The sequence below is a fragment of the Leiobunum rupestre genome, chromosome 4 (assembly GCF_980474605.1).
Source record: "Leiobunum rupestre chromosome 4, qqLeiRupe1.1.hap1, whole genome shotgun sequence".
NCBI lineage: Eukaryota > Metazoa > Arthropoda > Arachnida > Opiliones > Sclerosomatidae > Leiobunum > Leiobunum rupestre.
The window spans coordinates 35,533,535-35,552,015 of record NC_143387.1 but is presented as its reverse complement, the minus strand read 5'-3'; the positions used below and the strand labels follow the sequence as shown (position 1 = coordinate 35,552,015).

Genomic DNA, 18,481 nt, shown 5'->3' with positions numbered 1-18,481 from the left:
AATAAAAGAGTTATTTCCTTGGAACTTAATTAAGAGGTATATCGTTTTTGACCCTACAATCCCCATACACTTACAACCTGGACAAAAGGAGTTTGTGTCAGTTAGAAACCACGAGACAGGTCAAAAAGAACATCATCAAAAGAGGCTTGTACTGCTGAACCTGAGAGAGCTCTATAACAAATTCAAGGAAGAGCATGATTTGACGTTAGGATTTTCGTCATTTTGTTATCTACGACCACCTTGGTGTGTATTAGCAGGTTCGTCAGGTACACATTCAGTGTGTGTCTGCACCTATCACCAAAATGTCAAGCTAATGATATCAGCTCTACCGTCTCCTTGTCCTTTAAAATGTGATATCGATTTCATGGCGCTCACCGTGTGTGACACTCAAAACAGGAATTGTATGATGAGGGTGTGCAAGGACTGTCCTGGGAAAAATGGTCTACTTGAAAATGAATATTTAACGAACCTTTTAGAAGATTTTGAAAATATAAAGTTCATGCAATGGGTGACAACTGACAGCACAAAGCTCATGACCTTGAGCGAGAGTGTTGAAAACTTTTTCGACTCTTTGGCCATTAAACTACTTGAACTAACGCGTCATCATTACACATCTAAGTCGCAATCTAATTATCTTAAAAACCTCAAAAAAACTCTAAAACCTGGTGACGTAATTGTTCTCGGTGATTTTGCGGAGAACTATTCCTTCGTAATTCAAGACGAAGCACAAGGGTTCCATTGGGACAATTCTCAAGCGACAGTGCATCCCTTCGTAATCTATTTCAGGGTAGTCGAAAACGGAGAACTTAAACACTTAAATTTTTGTATTATCAGTGATACCAGAACACATACAACCAATACTGTTCACAGTTTTTTAACTTATCTAATTCCAAATATAAAAACACATGTTCCTAATGTTAGAAAGCTAATTTATTTTACGGATGGATGTGCTGGACAGTATAAAAACAAATCCAACTTTTCTAATCTCTGTTGCCACAAACAAGATTTTGGTTTGGACGCTGAATGGCATTTTTTTGCCACATCTCATGGCAAGGGACCTTGTGACGGAATTGGCGGAACAGTGAAGCGTAAAACAGCAAGAGTCAGTCTTCAGCGACCAGTGACTGGACAGATTTTGACTCCAACAGATATGTTTAATTTCTGCCTATCAAACTTCGAAAATATCAAGTTCATCTATGTTAAAAACGAAGAAATTGAGCGACAAAAGGAACTTTTAAAAGAAAGGTTTTCTAAAGCCATAACAGTAAAAGGAACTCGAGGGTTTCATAAATTCGTTCCGAAATCGTTAAATGAAATCATGGTTTCTCCGTTATCTAATGACGATTCGCTAACCACAGTTAAGGTTTCGACTTTAGAATTGTCAGATACTCGAAATCAAGAGGCTGAAAACTTTAAAGTGGGAAATTTGGTAGCCAGCGTCTACAAAGGCCAACTTTACGTTGGATTAATTGAGGAAGTATCAGAAGAGTTTGGAGACTTCTTTGTAAACTTTTTGCGTCCCCCTGGTATTTCGGACAAATACACATGGCCCAGAAGGATCGATAGCAGTTGGGTGTCAAGTGAAAATGTTCTATGTGCAATTGAAATTCTTGTAGGTTTACCAAATTCGAAAGGCTATCAAATCCAAGAACACGATAAAAATAAAATTACCAAAGCCTTTTCCATGTATAAAGAAGTTTAAGCTGTTTTGTGTAAATAAAAAATTAATTGGTGTGTAAACTATAAAAATAAATGGTTTTGGTATTTCATTTTGTGTGTGGTGGGGTAAATTTCAAAAATTAATATCTCGAAAACTACAAATATTACTTTGAGATTTTGAGTGATTATTATGTATTCGATAGTGGGAATTTTAAAAATGCTAAAATCGTTGACCTACGACTGAGGTGTCTGGGCAAGGTCAAAGGTCAAATTATTTAAAGGCCCAGATTTTAATGACATTTACGTCAAATGACAACTCTGATTAAATATTCATATTAGGGTGCGCATTGTCTTTAAAATGAGGTATTACATGTGATTTTGCGATAATTATGTCATAAGATATACTAGAAAACATTTAGGGGGTCAAGGCGAACTTTTGAAAAAACGCGTATGCTGTATCTCGTAAACGGCTGAACCGATCGTTATGAAACTGTCAAAATCGTTTTCCTAGGCCCAAAAAACCTTGTATACAAAATTTTGGCGAAATCGAAAGGGGTCGGGTGTTAAAATTAAAAAAAACTAGGTTGTTTTGTCATGGAATGACCCCCGCGTGATTTTTTTGAAAATATTATTTTATATCCACTTATAGATGGCGCTTTAGTCACCACCCTAGGGTAAAATTCTGTAGTCTGCTAGCTGTCATCTCTGTGTTTTAATAGCTCGCCCAAGCCAGTGCTGTAACAGATGATCGGTATAAAAATTTATAGTAGCATTGATGGATAAAATTTCTGAAATACAATATAGCCACAAGGATAGGCAACGCTATTTGCAACCAAAACCACTTTAAGTGGCGCTCTACCGTGGAAGCACCAATGAAAAAATGTGGGCATCGCAACTACTCTATATTACCAGGAGGAAACACAAAACGTGTTAAATTATAATAAAATGCAAATATTAACCTTTTCTGCTACCTATCTAGTTTTCGACGTCAACTAAAAGAGGGTGAAGTGATAGGTTTCGGTTGCGAATATATAAATTAATTTCGAACAACTACGGGCGCTTTTATTGTATGTATCACAATCTAACTAGACGATCTCGAAGTACGAGTAGCCTATCCTTGTGAATAAATTGTTTTTGATATATATCGTCCCTGGTTTTAAATAACTGTATTGACAGTCGGTCTGTTCAGTGATTTCAGTCTCACGTGACACGACGTCATCCATGCTTTTTCGCATAGAGAAAAATACTCGCACAAAAAGGCGGCCATAGCCAAAGCTACGAGGTTAAATTACTTCATATGTTTGTCGCTTAAGTCAAGGCTGGAAACATGTCTGTCAGTGAAAGTATCATGCAAATAATTCGTAACTTTTACTTGGACGTAATTTGTACAAATTCCAAGAAACAATTCCAGAGAAGTTACCACCGCCAAGTTAAAATTAACGCTTACTCTAGGAAAATATTTAGTTATAAAATTGTAATTTAAAACTGATTATTAAAAACAAATATAAGTTTCTTTGAAGGTTGTTATTTTAAAGCGTTTTGAGTGACATTTAAATACCAAACCCGATTGTTATGCAAATGAAAGGAATACATTTGTAGTAGAAACTTCTAAAACGAGGACTGTGCTACTATTCTGTAGTGGCCAATTATAATCGCATGGACAGTATCGTTACAGAGAGAACTTTGGAAGCCTTCACACATACAATTTAAAAGAAATACAGGCTTCGAGCTAAGGGCTATAAGTCGCAAGATGACTTGGCCCTCGAATTTGTACAAAACTATTATCTAAAGATAATTAAATAATTTGAATTGAACTGAATTGAATTGAAATATAGTGCCATCTGCCTTAATATCCGTCAATTAAAAATCTAAAGAACTAGCAGACGACTTTTGAATTTCAATTTTTTAAGGTTGTTATTTTCAATGCGTTTTGTGTGGCATTTATATACCTAACCCGTTTGTTCTTCCAATAAAAGAATTCATTTGTAGTAGAAGTTTTTAAAACGAAGATGGTGCTACTCGGGGCCAATTAATTTTTTACCGCATGGACCGTGCATGGACAGTGTCGTTAAGAACACTGTCTTAACACTATACTATAGCGTATAATAGTGACGTTAGGTAGATTTCGTATGACTATGACTATCGTGTGTAGTTTTTGTCTTATCGGCTTTCAAGTCGAATCGATGCGTCACTATATCTTCGTTGCCGTACCTCACTTTTTACGGAGTTTTGGGCTGATGTTATTACATAAACAAAGTCGTACAAATGAAATGCGATTCCATAAATACAATCTAACAAGATCTAAGATATAGAACTTTGCTATATAATAGCTAATCACTTTTGACTAATATAGTCAAAACTTTCATAATGACGTAAATAGTAATACACGTATAAAACGCGGACCAAACAAATAAAGTGACGGGAAGGTTTTAAATTAATATTTATCGACGAAACCCTTGTTGACCACGCCATTCTCCGGCTTTTTCGGCGAGTGGCTTTCCATTTCATCTTGTTTACTAGGCTCGGCCCACCACTGAACCGAAGATGAGCTGAAGACCAGGAATGCCACACCTCCAGTGACACTTAATACGCCAGAAATGTAGAAGAAATAACTCCACTTAACCGTGCTATCTTCCTGCATTAAAAATTAAATTTAGTCTTTCTCTTCCAAGTGATACTAATAATAATACTTCCAGCGACCACGAGATATGTGTCTTACATTTCCTTCTATAAAGACTCCTGCTATGATAGGAGTCAAAAAACCACTAACGGATGCGAATGAGTTGCAGATACCAGAGATAAGACCTATGAAGTTAAAAATATATATATTAAGCAACAGCAACACGAAGTATGTAGTTAATTTCCGTAAGATGTTATACCTGAGTATTTTGGTGCTATTTCCACACCATTGGACTGTTCTCCTCCGGCTATAAGGCCGTAAAATGCCATATTGACAATGAGTAAAATGATTACCATCGTATCATTGCAATGCGCCACGGGAATTAAAAACAAGCATAAGGCCGTTCCAAAAGACGCTGCAAAATTCAAAATTACAGTAAGTATTTCATGGAACCTCGCGAATGTCGATGCCTATTTATTAACGTCAAATATGAGTTTCATTATGTACCTAGTCCTTGGAACGTCTTTCTCCAAAACGAAACCGGAAAATGAGAATGTTTAATAATCAAGTCAGCCAAGTACCCACTAAAAAGAAGGGACAGTCCAGCAGCACCGTACATCATTGAGTTAATGTAACTGTTCTGTATATAAAACGTCACGTCAATGTATGATAAAATTTCTTAATTTATATTGCGTCAACATACGTCTTGAATTTCGAAATGCAAGACCGACTCTAAATATGACGGCAATTTGGTCAACATGCCGTTATGATTCCAAGCGAGGGACAATTTGGCCCATGCCAAACTCAAAACCGCCGGAGATGTGAGTAAATGAGCCCACGGAACCTTTTGATGGTCGTCTTTAGTATTGCTTTGCTCTACGTGCTCTATGTGTTGGTTCAGAAATGTGAGTTCTGTATCGGAGATTCGCGGGTGTTGAGACGGAGAGTCGTAAACAAGGAACCACCAGAAACCCAACCAAATGAAGCCCACTGAGCCTGTTTTCATGATACGTTACTGTGTGCCAATTTACTATTGGTTTCGAAGCTTTTAAAATAATTACCAAAAATATAAAACGTTGCTGGCCAACCACCGAGTATCAGATTGTCGCACAAGTACCCAGTAATGGGCATGGCTATGATATTTCCTAAAATAGCGCCCACCAAAGCTCCACTTAGCAAAATTCCCCGTTCATTCGGTGGAACCCATTTCGCCATCAGCGTAAATACCGCTGGAATGTTAACACTCTGCAAAAATGGGTTGGATTCAGAATTTCGAAAATTAACTTTTTTGAATGATTTGAATTTGTCCATATACCTGAGCAAAGCCCATAATAACTCGAACCGCGATGAGGGCTCCTACATTCCATCTAGCCGCTACTGGCGTTAAAAGCGACATGATAGAAGAGACCATGACTCCAAAGGCAAAAACCAGCTTGGCGCCAAACATGTCGGACATTCGCCCTCCGAGCGCTTGTGTGGCGACGTAACCGTAAAAGAAACCACCCAGAATAAATCCTTGAGTTGTTTGAGACCAATGAAACTCCCCACTAGTGTCCTTAAATGGAGAAACGTTTAATTATTTTCAAGCGCTCGTCGATCGCTTTTAAGCTAAGACTGGGGTTTACCATTTCAAGGTCGACTGATTTGTTGGAAGAGGAGGTGAAAGGACACGTGTCGGCTCTTACGAAGGTATTGTTGTTTCCCTCAATGGAACTGTTTCCTCGTCCTCCATGCGCCACCATTGCCACTATGGCTACGCTGAGGTTTCCTCTCTGCGGGTAGATGACCACTAACCCCACCATGGTCATAAATACCACGACGTAGCGGGAGGGAATCCATTTGGCCATAGCCTTAAGCATTTTTGTAAGAAAAGGATAATGAATTACGCAATTTCAGATTAAAAAGAGAGCACTGGTTTAGCAGATAAAAATAACAACAAACTCGGGCGAGAAGAGAATATTTTTAAAAAGGAACACAGCGATATTTGGCAGAATATCTCTTCAACGCGTGTAGATAACTATTGCAATAAAACTTGTAGAGAGCTGTTGCCTGTTGCTTCGCTTGGCATGAAGGGCTTTCCACCACTCTCCTAAGCATTGTATCCCGGCCACCTGTCTAAAACATTAAAAGTCGCTAGATAACTTGGGCCTAAGATGGTGCCTTGGGTATTAGCCTAGCTGATTATTATTATTATTGTCTTCCATTTGATAAAATCGGATGGTACATGCACCCCTGTACCCAACGTTCCACCGCATTGTACATCCCCTAAGCTTTTCTAGCACGGGCTTAGCCTGTCAAATAGAAGAGACTATATAGTTGCTAGTACGAAAATTAAGGTTAAATCAAAAATTTCAGTAAACAAAGAAATGAGAGTATTATTTTTCTATTTGTTGCTATTTGAACGACTATAACCCTCGATAGCCATCTCTCACGGCATAATTACCTGCGCTTTTGCGAAGCTGCGATGTTGTAGACTCCAGTGGAGTTTTTGTTCTAGCATCTCCAGCCTCTGCCATCTCCTTTTATAACTATACGGAAAATTTAAGAACGTCAATTACGCATCACGCTAGGTCATCAGTGACATCCCTCCCATTATTATAATCCAGAAAAGGCTGGTTGGAAAAGATAATGAGATAGTTAAAGGCGTAAATCTTTTATAGCACCTAAACATTTTCTCATACTCTTAGCAAACGAACGATTTTAAAGTAGTTCTGCCTCCCGCGACCTTTGTCTGTCTAGAATCTAGTGACGTCATCCAGGGGAGTAAGATTATGTAAATGTTCCAAGGGGGGTCGAAAAAGGAGTTAAAATTTAGTAAAATCAAAGCTACGTCTAGGGGGGTTAGAACGCAAATCACCCGTTGGCTACACCAACTGCTAGATGCACTCGTATGTCTATACCTAAGTCTTAAATCGCTTTTTGTGAGTTCAACCATTGAAATGTTCATTCGACAACTAACATATCATTAGGAAAGTAAAAAACTATTTCATAAGGACCTACTGACCAAAGGACAAGAAATGGCGACCCACTATATTTTGAGAGTTGAAGGCCGATTGCAGAAGCGCCTTTCGCGGGACTTGCTGTTGATTACTGGATTGCATACTCGAGATTATTCTCCAGTTATAAATCAGCTCGAGATAATACAAAACGACTTTACAAGGGTTTTAGCACCTGACACTAAACAATTTAATTTCATTTTTTACTCATAATCAATGACTGTGACAAAAGTTTAATAGAAACTACTTGAGAAACCGTTCAATACTAAGGGTTTTTGCGTCATCCCAGTCTTAGATGGCGTGATGACGTTAATTCGGCTGTTGCTAAGAATTGAAAAAAAAAATAAGTTAATTGGTTTATATGTCAAAATTATCATAATAAATAATATTAATAATAGTGAAAGATGAGAAGTTTTTGATGTGCGCACCACGGTATGGCCAAAATTATCACGATCATCTTTTGTTGTGGTGCTCTACAGTCTACAGTACGTGAGATTGTTTAACTTACGTAAACGGTGTTATCAGTATTTGGCGTGTACGTGAGCACTCCAGTTTTAGTTATATAGTAAATCAACTTTATAACATACGGGATAAATTTTAATTATGGAAATTTAGTATGAATTTTTGGTGTAGTAATATTTTTTTTTGTTTAATAATCATGCGTTTGTCAATTCGTGAATTGAAAATAAAAGAGCTTGAGAGTTCGAAGAGTAAGAAAATGAACAAAAGTAAAATTCGTCTGCATTTTTCCGAGTTAGTTCTCTCGTTGAAGTTATTGTGGATTGTGCTTGTAGAAACCTCAGGCTATACTCCTCCGATGGGGATCAGTGGCGTAGCGATAATTTTTGGCGCCCAGGGCAAAACACCCAAATTGCCCCCCCCCGTTGCTCCTGGAAAACCAAGTTTTTTTTCTTTTCTTTTAAATGTACTTTTCAAGTTCACGAAAAATGAGTTTAATATATAATCCAACAAATCCATTGGCGTCCGGGGGCGATGCCCTCCTGCCCCCCCCCCTTCGCTACGCCTCAGATGGGGATCTAAGAACAAATTTTCGTGTCTTGTGGCATGACCGAGCTATAGAGGTCGACTACGCCGACGGCTTTGCTTATTTCATTGGCAGTCTTGACAACCAGTACCAAGGAAGTACTTATTCCATTGTTAGTCTTTACGACGCGTGTTTTTAGTTAAAGCATAATTTAACGAAATAATTTTTAATTCATGATAAGTAACAAAATAGTTGGTAGATTCTTAATGTAAAATATTTTAAAACAAGTCGCCGACAAATTGTGCTACAGTTTCAATTTTATTCGCAATATTTTGTGAGTTTTATTTTGTATTTATTAAACACAGGGATATACGCTTCGAGCTTAGGAAATATACCGTCATGTGCCTTAATACCCGTCAACTAAATGTGTGAGAAAATAGCAGACAACTTTGGCTTTAAATATTTCTAGGCTATAACTTTCAGCTGCTGTACAGAATTTCAGAAAGAACTTTGGAAGCCTTCACACATACAATTTAAAACAAATACAGAATTTAAGCTAAGGAAATATAGTACCATCTGCCTTAATATCCGTCAACTAAATATCTGAAAAACTAGCAGACGACTTTTGAATTTAAATTTTTTAAGGTTGTTACTTTCAATGCGTTTTGTGTGGCATTTATATACCTAACCCGTTTGTTCTTCCAATAAAATAATTCATTTGTAGCAATGGACAGTTTGTAGGAGAATTTTTTAAAACGAGGATGGTGCTACTCGGCGCCAATTAATTTTTTATCGCATGGACCGTGCATGGACAGTGTCGTTAATGGGGCCCTAGGGCAGACCTATACTATAGCGTATAATACAGTGGTGTAGTCCTAAAATAAAAAGAACCGGGGCGCTATCTGGGTACGGCCAACTTCGATTTCGCGCGTAACCGAATTTGGCTGTACCGGCTGCTATAAATGTAGGTCCAACTTCGATTTTTAGCGTGATCGAAGTTGGCCGTACATAGGTAACGATTTGAAATTGTTATGGCATTTTTCTGCGGTCAAAATTTATCATAAATTCACACACCCTTTATTCGAGAAAAATGATTTACGAAATAGAAGCAAGGCGCGCCCTGGCAAGTGGAAAAAAAAGAGCAGGGCGCGCCCTGGCAAAATGGATAAACCAAGGTGGGGCGGGGCCCTGCCTTTGAAAAAAGCACCGGGGCGACGCCCTGCCCCGCCCTGGCCCGACTACACCACTGGTATAATAGTGACGTTATGTTGATGTCGTATGACTATGCCTATCGTGTGTAGTTTTTGTCTTATCGGCTTTCAAGTCGAATCGATGCGTCACTATCTTCGTTGCCATACTCCACTTTTTACGGAGTTTTGGGCTGGTTTTTTTCTGTTAATCTCGAGCAGTCAATGAGAGTAAGAAATTCTCTACATGATTTTATTACATAAACAAATGAAACGCTATTCAATAAATACAATCTAACAAGATCTAAGATATATAACTTTGCTATATAATAGCTAATCACTTTTGACTAATATAGTCAAAACTTTCATAATGACGTAAATAGTAATACACGTATAAAACGCGGACCAAACAAACAAAGTGACGGGAAGGTTTTAAATTAATATTTATCGACGAAACCCTTGTTGACCACGCCATTCTCCGGCTTTTTCGGCGAGTGGCTTTCCATTTCATCTTGTTTACTAGGCTCGGCCCACCACTGAACCGAAGATGAGCTGAAGGCCAGGAATGCCACACCTCCAGTGACACTTAATACGCCAGAAATGTAGAAGAAATAACTCCACTTAACCGTGCTATCTTCCTGCATTAAAAATTAAATTTAGTCTTTCTCTTCCAAGTGATACTAATAATAATACTTCCAGCGACCACGAGATATGTGTCTTACATTTCCTTCTATAAAGACTCCTGCTATGATAGGAGTCAAAAAACCACTAACGGATGCGAATGAGTTGCAGATACCAGAAATAAGACCTATGAAGTTAAAAAAATATATATATATTAAGCAACAGCAACAAGATGTATGTAGTTAATTCCGTAAGATGTTATACCTGAGTATTTTGGTGCTATTTCCACACCATTGGACTGTTCTCCTCCGGCTACAAGCCCGTAAAATGCCATATTGACAATGAGTAAAATGACAACCATCGTATCATTGCAATGCGCCACGGGAATTAAAAACAAGCATAAAGCCGTTCCAAAAGACGCTGCAAAATTCAAAATTACAGTAAGTATTTCATTGAACCTCGCGGATGTCGATGCCCATTTATTAACGTCAAATATGAGTTTCATTATGTACCTAGTCCTTGGAACGTCTTTCTCCAAAACGAAACCGGAAAATGAGAATGTTTAATAATCAAGTCAGCCAAGTACCCACTAAAAAGAAGGGACACTCCAGCAGCACCGTACATCATTGAGTTAATGTAACTGTTCTGTAAATAAAACGTCACGTCAATGTATGATAAAATTTCTTAATTTATATTGCGTCAACATACGTCTTGAATTTCGAAATGCAAGACCGACTCTAAATATGACGGCAATTTGGTCAACATGCCGTTATAATTCCAAGCGAGGGACAATTTGGCCCATGCCAAACTCAAAACCGCCGGAGATGTGAGTAAATGAGCCCACGGAACCTTTTCATGGTCGTCTTTAGTTTTGCTTTGCTCTTCGTGCTCTATGTGTTGGTTCAGAAATGTGAGTTCTGTATCGGAGATTCGCGGATGTTGAGACGGAGAGTCGTAAACGAGGAACCACCAGAAACCAAACCAAATGAAGCCCACTGAGCCTGTTTTCATGATACGTTACTGTGTGCCAATTTACTATTGGTTTCGAAGCTTTTAAAATAATTACCAAAAATATAAAACGTTGATGGCCAACCACCAAGTATTAGATTGTCGCACAAGTAACCAGTAATGGGCATGACTATGATATTTCCTAGATGAGCGCCCACCAAAGCTCCACTTAGCAAAATTCCCCGTTCATTCGGTGGAACCCATTTCGCCATCAGCGTAAATACCGCTGGAATGTTAACACTCTGCAAAAATGGGTTGGATTCAGAATTTCGAAAATTAATTTTTTTGAATGATTTGAATTTGTCCATATACCTGAGCAAAGCCCATGATAACTCGAACCGCGATGAGGGCTCCTACATTCCATCTAGCCGCTACTGGCGTTAAAAGCGACATGATAGAAGAGACCATGACTCCAAACGCAAAAACCAACTTGGCGCCAAACATGTCGGACATTCGCCCTCCGAGCGCTTGTGTGGCGACGTAACCGTAAAAGAAACCACCGAGAATAAATCCTTGAGTTGTTTGAGACCAATGAAACTCCCCACTAGTGTCCTTAAATGGAGCAACGTTTAATTATTTTCAAGCGCTCGTCGATCGCTTTTAAGCGAGGGGCTAACCACTCTTAGAAAGTCTGTACACCGGATTACGCTTAGATTAGCACTGCCAAAGGCAGGGACTTCAAAGATTACGCGTAATCCCTTTAGTAAAGTCAAAGGTACGGCTCTGTACACCGATTACGCGGAGTGATCAGCCCCTCGCTTTTAAGTTAAGACTGGGGTTTACCATTTCAAGGTCGACTGATTTGTTGGAAGAGTAGGTGAAAGGACACGTGTCTGCTCTTACGAAGGTATTGTTGTTTCCCTCAATGGAACTGTTTCCTTGTCCTCCATGTGCCACCATTGCCACTATGGCTACGCTGAGGTTTCCTCTCTGCGGGTAGATGACCACTAACCCCACCATGGTCATAAAAACCACGACGTAGCGGGAAGGAATGCATTTGGCCATAGCCTTAAGCATTTTTGTAAGAAAAGGATAATGAATGAATTACGCAATTTCAGATTAAAAAGAGTGCCCTGGTTTAGCAGATAAAAATAACAACAAACTCGGGCGAGAAGAGAATATTTTTAAAAAGGAAAACAGCGATATTTTGGCAGAATATCTGACACTATGCCTCTGAAAACCGATCCAGGTTAAGCCAAGGCTAGAAAACGAGTCGGGGAAAATCGTAGGATTATAAACGTAGCTTTATCGTGTACAATGTACAAGTTATCCCTAAATGTTTTCGAGGGGTGGCTTCACCTGTATATTTAATGAAACGTATAATTACATGAACGTAGAATATAATTGATGAACAGGTTAAATCGTTAAGGCCGTAGAAAACGCGTGAGAGTGCAGACGTAGCTTAAAGGGCAACAATGGCGTTTGAAAAATACTTCCCGAATTTAGCACGTGGTAGCAGATACGACCAATCCTTTTCTGGAAACTAGCGCGTGGAACAGATCAAATTCAAACGCCAGTGTGGCCCATTAATTGTGCCAGAATACTTACTCTACACGTTCCCAGTGGCGGGGGAAGCTTTTTTTGGGGAGGCGGTACAAACTTAGAGAATCGGAGTATTTAACGGGTCATTATTATCACCTATTCGATAATATCGGCTGGTACATGCACATCCCCTAAGCTTTTCTAGCACGGGCTTAACTATTACCGTTAACCTCTACAAATTTTAAAGGAAAGGGGAAACCGAAGAACTCGACCCCTTTAACTAGTGGGGAGAGAACTTGCAAACTCAACGCGGAAGGAGTAGTTTCGAGTTTTCACCCAGTGCCACAACCCGGCTCCTCTATATAGTTGCCAGTACGAAAATTAAGGTTTAAAAATTTCAATCTAAGCGGATAAATCAAAAATTGCAGTAGACCAAGAAAAACCAGGAAATTAGAGATTTCTTTTTGTTATTTGAACTACTATAACCCTTGATAGCCATCTCTCACGGCATAATTACCTGCGCTTTTGCGAAGCTGCGATGTTGTAGACTCCAGTGGAGTTTTTGTTCTAGCATCTCCAGCCTCTGCCATCTCCTTTTATAACTATACGGAAAATTTAAGAACGTCAATTACGCATCACGCTAGGTCATCAGTGACATCCCTCCCATTATTATAATCCAGAAAAGGCTGGTTGGAAAAGATAATGAGATAATTAAAGGCGTAAATCTTTTATAGCACCTAAACATTTTCTCATACTCTTAGCAAACGAACGATTTTAAAGTAGTTCTGCCTCCCGCGATCTTTGTCTGTCTAGAATCTAGTGACGTCATCCAGGGGAGTAAGATTATGTAAATGTTCCAAGGGGGGTCGAAAAAGGAATTAAAATTTAGTAAAATCAAATCTACGTCTAGGGGGGTTAGAGCGCAAATCACCCGTTGGCTACACCAACTGCTAGATGCACTCGTATGTCTATACCTAAGTCTTAAATCGCTTTTTGTGAGTTCCACCATTGAAATGTTTCGTTCGACAACTAACATATCATTAGGAAAGTAAAAAACTATTTCATAAGGACCTACTGACCAAAGGACAAGAAATGGCGACCCACTATATTTTGAGAGTTGAAGGCCGATTGCAGAAGCGCCTTTCGCGGGACTTGCTGTTGATTACTGGATTGCATACTCGAGATTATTCTCCAGTTATAAATCAGCTCGAGATAATACAAAACGACTTTACAAGGGTTTTAGCACCTGACACTAAACAATTTAATTTCATTTTTTACTCATAATCAATGACTCTGACAAAAGTTTAATAGAAACTACTTGAGAAACCGTTCAATACTAAGGGTTTTTGCGTCATCCCAGTCTTAGATGGCGTGATGACGTTAATTCGGCTGTTGCTAAGAATTGGAAAAAAATAAGTTAATTGGTTTAGATTTTAAAATTATCATAATAAATAATAATAATAATAGTGAAAGATGAGAAGTTTTTGATGTGCTCACCACGGTACGGCCAAAATTATTGTGAGCATTTTTTGTTACTTGAAAATGTTTAACTTACGTAAATTGTGTTATCAGTATTTGGCGTGAACGTGAGCACTCCAGTTTTATTTATAAGGTAAATCAACTTTATAACATACTGAATAAATTTGAATTATTGCAATTTAGTTTGAACTTTTGGTGTAGTAATCATTTTTTTGTTTAATAATCATACGTTTGTCAATTCGTGAATTGAAAATAAAAGAGCTTGAGAGTTCGAAGAGTAAAAAAATTAACAAAAATAGAATTCTTCTGCATTTTTCCGAGTTAATTATCTCGTTGAAGTGATTGATCCGATGGGGATCAGTGGCGTAGCGATAATTTTTGGCGCCCAGGGCAAAACACCCAAATTGCCCCCCCCCCTCCCCGTTGCTCCTGGAAAACCAAGTTTTTTTTCTTTTCTTTTAAATGTACTTTTCAAGTTCAAGAAAAATGAGTTTAATATATAATCCAACAAATCCATTGGCGTCCGGGGGCGATGCCCTCCTGCCCCCCCCCCTTCGCTACGCCTCTGATGGGGATCTAAGAACAAATTTTAGTGTCTTGTGGCTTGACCGAGCTATAGAGGTCGACCATAGACGAAGAACGGGTTCTTCGTCTATGGGTCGACTAAGCCGACGGCTTTGCTTATTTTATTGGCAGTCTTGACAACCAGTACCAAGAAAGTACTTATTCCATTGTTAGTCTTTACGACGCGTGTTTTTAGTTAAAGCATAATTTCACGAATTCATTTTTAATTCATAATTATTAACAAAAGAGTTGGTAGATTCTTTATGTAAATTATTTTAAAACAAGTCGCTGACAAATGGTGGTACTGTTTCAATTTTTATTCGCAGTTTTTAGTGAGGTCTATTTTGGATTTTCTGAGCTTAGGAAATATTTGGCTTTAAATATTTCTAGGTTAAAACTTTCAGCCATTGTACTATAGAATACGTGCAGGTGTAGGCAGAATAATAATAACAGAGTTTGAAAACCAAATACGTTTATTAACACTTTAAAGGCAATACCACACAAAGGTTGTACGCGGGGGACTAGCGGGTTAACGTTTCAGGGCTGGCTTTTTCAGCTGGCGACCTATCCACCTTCACGTTCCGACCGGAAGGGTTGAGCTTTTTTAGCTTCAGTCCCCACTGGCGAGAGAGTGTAGAAGACCCTGATTAGAGGGCCGGCGACCCCTTTTATATGGGTCAGGGGCGACCCTAGCGCCGAGCTTCCTCTAGCGGCAGAGAGGCGCGAAGCCGGTTCTCTCCGGTCAGAGGCGAGAGAGAAGTTCGTCCGTCCGGGAAGTGGCTGCGTAACCATAGACTAAGAAAGGTTCAAATAACTGTCGGTGGTATACTTATTTCGGGCCTGATTACGGACAGTCGGCCGACTGTTCAAATAACTGTCGGTGGTATACTTATTTCGGGCCTGATTACGGACAGTCGGCCGACTGTTCAAATAACTGTCGGTGGTATACTTGTTTCGGGCCTGATTACGGACAGTCGGCCGACTGTTCAAATAACTGTTGGTGGTATACTTGTTTCGGGCCTGATTACGGACAGTCGGCCGACTGTTCAAATAACTGTCGGTGGTATACTTGTTTCGGGCCTGATTACCGACAGTCGGCCGACTGTTCAAATAACTGTCGGTGGTATACTTGTTTCGGGCCTGATTACCGACAGTCGGCCGACTGTTCAAATAACTGTCGGTGGTATACTTGTTTCGGGCCTGATTACGGACAGTCGGCCGACTGTTCAAATAACTGTCGGTGGTATACTTGTTTCGGGCCTGATTACGGACAGTCGGCCGACTGTTCAAATAACTGTCGGTGGTATACTTGTTTCGGGCCTGATTACCGACAGTCGGCCGACTGTTCAAATAACTGTCGGTGGTATACTTGTTTCGGGCCTGATTACCGACAGTCGGCCGACTTTTCAAATAACTGTCGGTGGTATACTTGTTTCGGGCCTGATTACGGACAGTCGGCCGACTGTTCAAATAACTGTCGGTGGTATACTTGTTTCGGGCCTGATTACCGACAGTCGGCCAACCGTTGCATTAAAGGTCTCTTTCTAGACGGTAAAAATAACCATTGGCCGACTGTTCAAATAACTGTCGGTTTTATACTTGTTTCGGGCCTGATTACCGACAGTCGGCCGACCGTTGCATTAAAGGTCTCTTTGTAGACGGTAAAAATTACAATTGGCCGACTGTTCAAATAACTGTCGGTGGTATACTTTTTTCAGGCCTGATTACCGAAATGTTGGAAATCTGAACATAATTAAAAAAATTTTAAAAATTTAATTTTGATACAATTATCTTAACGTTGGAATTCAACGGAAGCCTGAGCGTAAGAGATGTCAGCTGAATAGCGACCGCCATGCAATAATTGGTGAAGAATTTCACTATAAATTGCAATGGACTGCTCACATCTAGGGCACTCTGAATGTATATTAGTTTTACTGATATCGGCAGATTTCTGAGTTAAGCCAGAGTTCCTGCACAGTACTGATGAGCCCTAAAAAGGCTGAAATCGGTCTACTGTTGGAATCTCTTACTAAAATTTTGAATATTGATGATACTGCACTGTTTAAATTCTGGATGTATTAATATAATATAGGTTTATACCAGAATTATACGTCTAGAGACATCTTAATAATCCAAAGAGTTCGTGTTGGGTATGACTCCGTAACGGGGTCGGGTATGAGACCGAAACGGGGTCGGGTGGGTATCCGAAACAGGGTCGGGTATGAATCCGAAACAGGGTCGGGTATGAATCCGAAACGGGGTCGGGTATGAAACCAAAACGGGGTCGGTTATGAATCCGAAATGGAGTTGGGTATCATTGCAATATTGAGTCGTAATACCTACCCATTGTTAGTCGGAAAGTAATTTCTTTGTTGTAAAAATAGTTTCCCCGACTGTAATTCGGGCGGACATAGTACCAGTCAAAATAGTAGTTTCCCGACTGTATTTTGGCTACGAAATAGTCACCGTCAGACAGTCGGCCCAACCGAAAATCGGCGCCGTCGGGCAGGCGACATTTGCTACTGGGGTATGGGCTGGTCGTCGTTTTTCTCGGAAAAGCCCAAAATATCACGCAGGTCTGTTTTCTGGGTGCTAATTTTCTACATAAACACATCCTCATCTTCCAGAGCAGGGCAGTATAATTATACATGTGCACCACAGAGCTTGCACATGGGGGAGGTACCAAAAAGGCGCTGCTGTCGCTCACCCCTGACATTGCATCAAAAAGCAAACCACTGGACCAGAAAACATCGTAATAGTCTTCAGCCTGCGGCTTAGACTTGACTTTATGCATTGGCAAGCTTTCTTTAGAATTGACAGCCTTACGCCAAAGATTATGAGCTGCGTCAGTAACTTCCTTCAAAACGATGACGGCCCACTGGATCACAGTTGTTGTTGTAGTATTGCGCTCAGATGCCTCTGAGCCTCTCCATATTAGAGACAAGTCGGGCCCACTTTTTTTCGGACCGACCTGACCCGACCCGAAAAACGTAAAAATAAATTTTGCCTGATCCGACCCGATTTGAAATATTTAAAAGTAAATTTTGACCGACCCGACCCGTCCCGTAAAAAATGAAAATAATTTTTGCCCGACCCGATAAATTAAAAAATCGATTTTGCCGGGCCGGCCCGAAAACCCGACCCGACCCGAAGAACCGCCGCATGTAGATATGCAATATAAAATATAACAAGAGGCATTTATTTATTTATTTAAACAATTTTGGTGAAAAACGTTAGTTGCGAAAGAGTTGAACCCTTTCAATTTGTTCTTTAAAGGGGGCCGTGACTCGATTGACGTGGGCCAATCAAATGCGGGTTCTTAAGGTGACGTAATCTAAAATCGAATTATTATTTTCAGTAACTCAAACTAGATGGCAACGAGTCGTTGCCGTAGTCACTCTTTGAATCGTGATTGACTGATAATGACGAAACCTCCGAAAATGTAATTGGCCCATTTGGTATTTATACGGAATCATTCTATGTTATAAGGGGTACGTTCAGAAACAGTCAACGGAAAAAAACCCGATGGAATTACATTTTCCACCAATGAGCTTTTTTTTTCATAATGACGTCGTAAGTTGCTGAACGCTTTTATTCAGTCATCGGTGTTTTTTAAAATAGCGTAGCATTAATAGTAGTTTTACGTCAGTAATGACGTCAGTCATCGGAAAAACCGACTATCTCTTTCGGTGAATCGGTGACTTCGGTGTCTCACCGATGGCTATCGTGACGTCAATACCCGAAATTAAAATGTCGTTCAGTAAAACACCGGTGTCAGCGGTGACTCGGCGGACTCACCGAGTCACCGGTGAGCGTTTCTGAACGCAGCCAAGATTTCTATGATGGATTCCTCCACGAATATTGTCTGTAAAAGAACCTA

At 39.7% G+C, this 18,481-nt stretch overlaps 2 protein-coding genes across 6 annotated transcripts; both read right to left on the bottom strand.

The window, feature by feature from the left end:
- Positions 1-3,083: 3,083 nt before the first annotated feature.
- LOC149947569 (sialin-like) lies at positions 3,084-6,907 on the bottom strand. 5 transcript variants are annotated; one of them, XM_090173025.1, is made up of 10 exons: positions 6,723-6,906; positions 6,221-6,570; positions 5,905-6,129; positions 5,595-5,834; positions 5,341-5,524; positions 4,983-5,275; positions 4,787-4,919; positions 4,539-4,694; positions 4,379-4,464; positions 3,084-4,294 (listed from the first exon to the last, which is right to left on the bottom strand). In XM_090173025.1, exons 3-10 carry the CDS (start codon positions 6,124-6,126, stop codon positions 4,094-4,096), a joined length of 1,515 nt encoding a protein of 504 aa, XP_090029151.1. In that variant the 5' UTR covers positions 6,127-6,129; positions 6,221-6,570; positions 6,723-6,906; the 3' UTR covers positions 3,084-4,093. The 5 variants fall into 5 exon arrangements, with proteins under 5 accessions (XP_090029151.1, XP_090029147.1, XP_090029148.1 ...); XM_090173021.1 differs by lacking the exon at positions 6,221-6,570 and having other exon boundaries at positions 6,723-6,907; XM_090173022.1 differs by having other exon boundaries at positions 5,905-6,570.
- Positions 6,908-9,686: 2,779 nt separating this feature from the next.
- On the bottom strand, positions 9,687-13,211 carry LOC149947568 (sialin-like). The gene is made up of 9 exons (XM_090171459.1): positions 13,076-13,211; positions 11,860-12,084; positions 11,389-11,628; positions 11,135-11,318; positions 10,777-11,069; positions 10,581-10,713; positions 10,333-10,488; positions 10,170-10,255; positions 9,687-10,085 (listed from the first exon to the last, which is right to left on the bottom strand). Exons 1-9 carry the CDS (start codon positions 13,130-13,132, stop codon positions 9,885-9,887), a joined length of 1,575 nt encoding a protein of 524 aa, XP_090027585.1. The 5' UTR covers positions 13,133-13,211; the 3' UTR covers positions 9,687-9,884.
- Between the last annotated feature and the right edge of the window lie 5,270 nt (positions 13,212-18,481).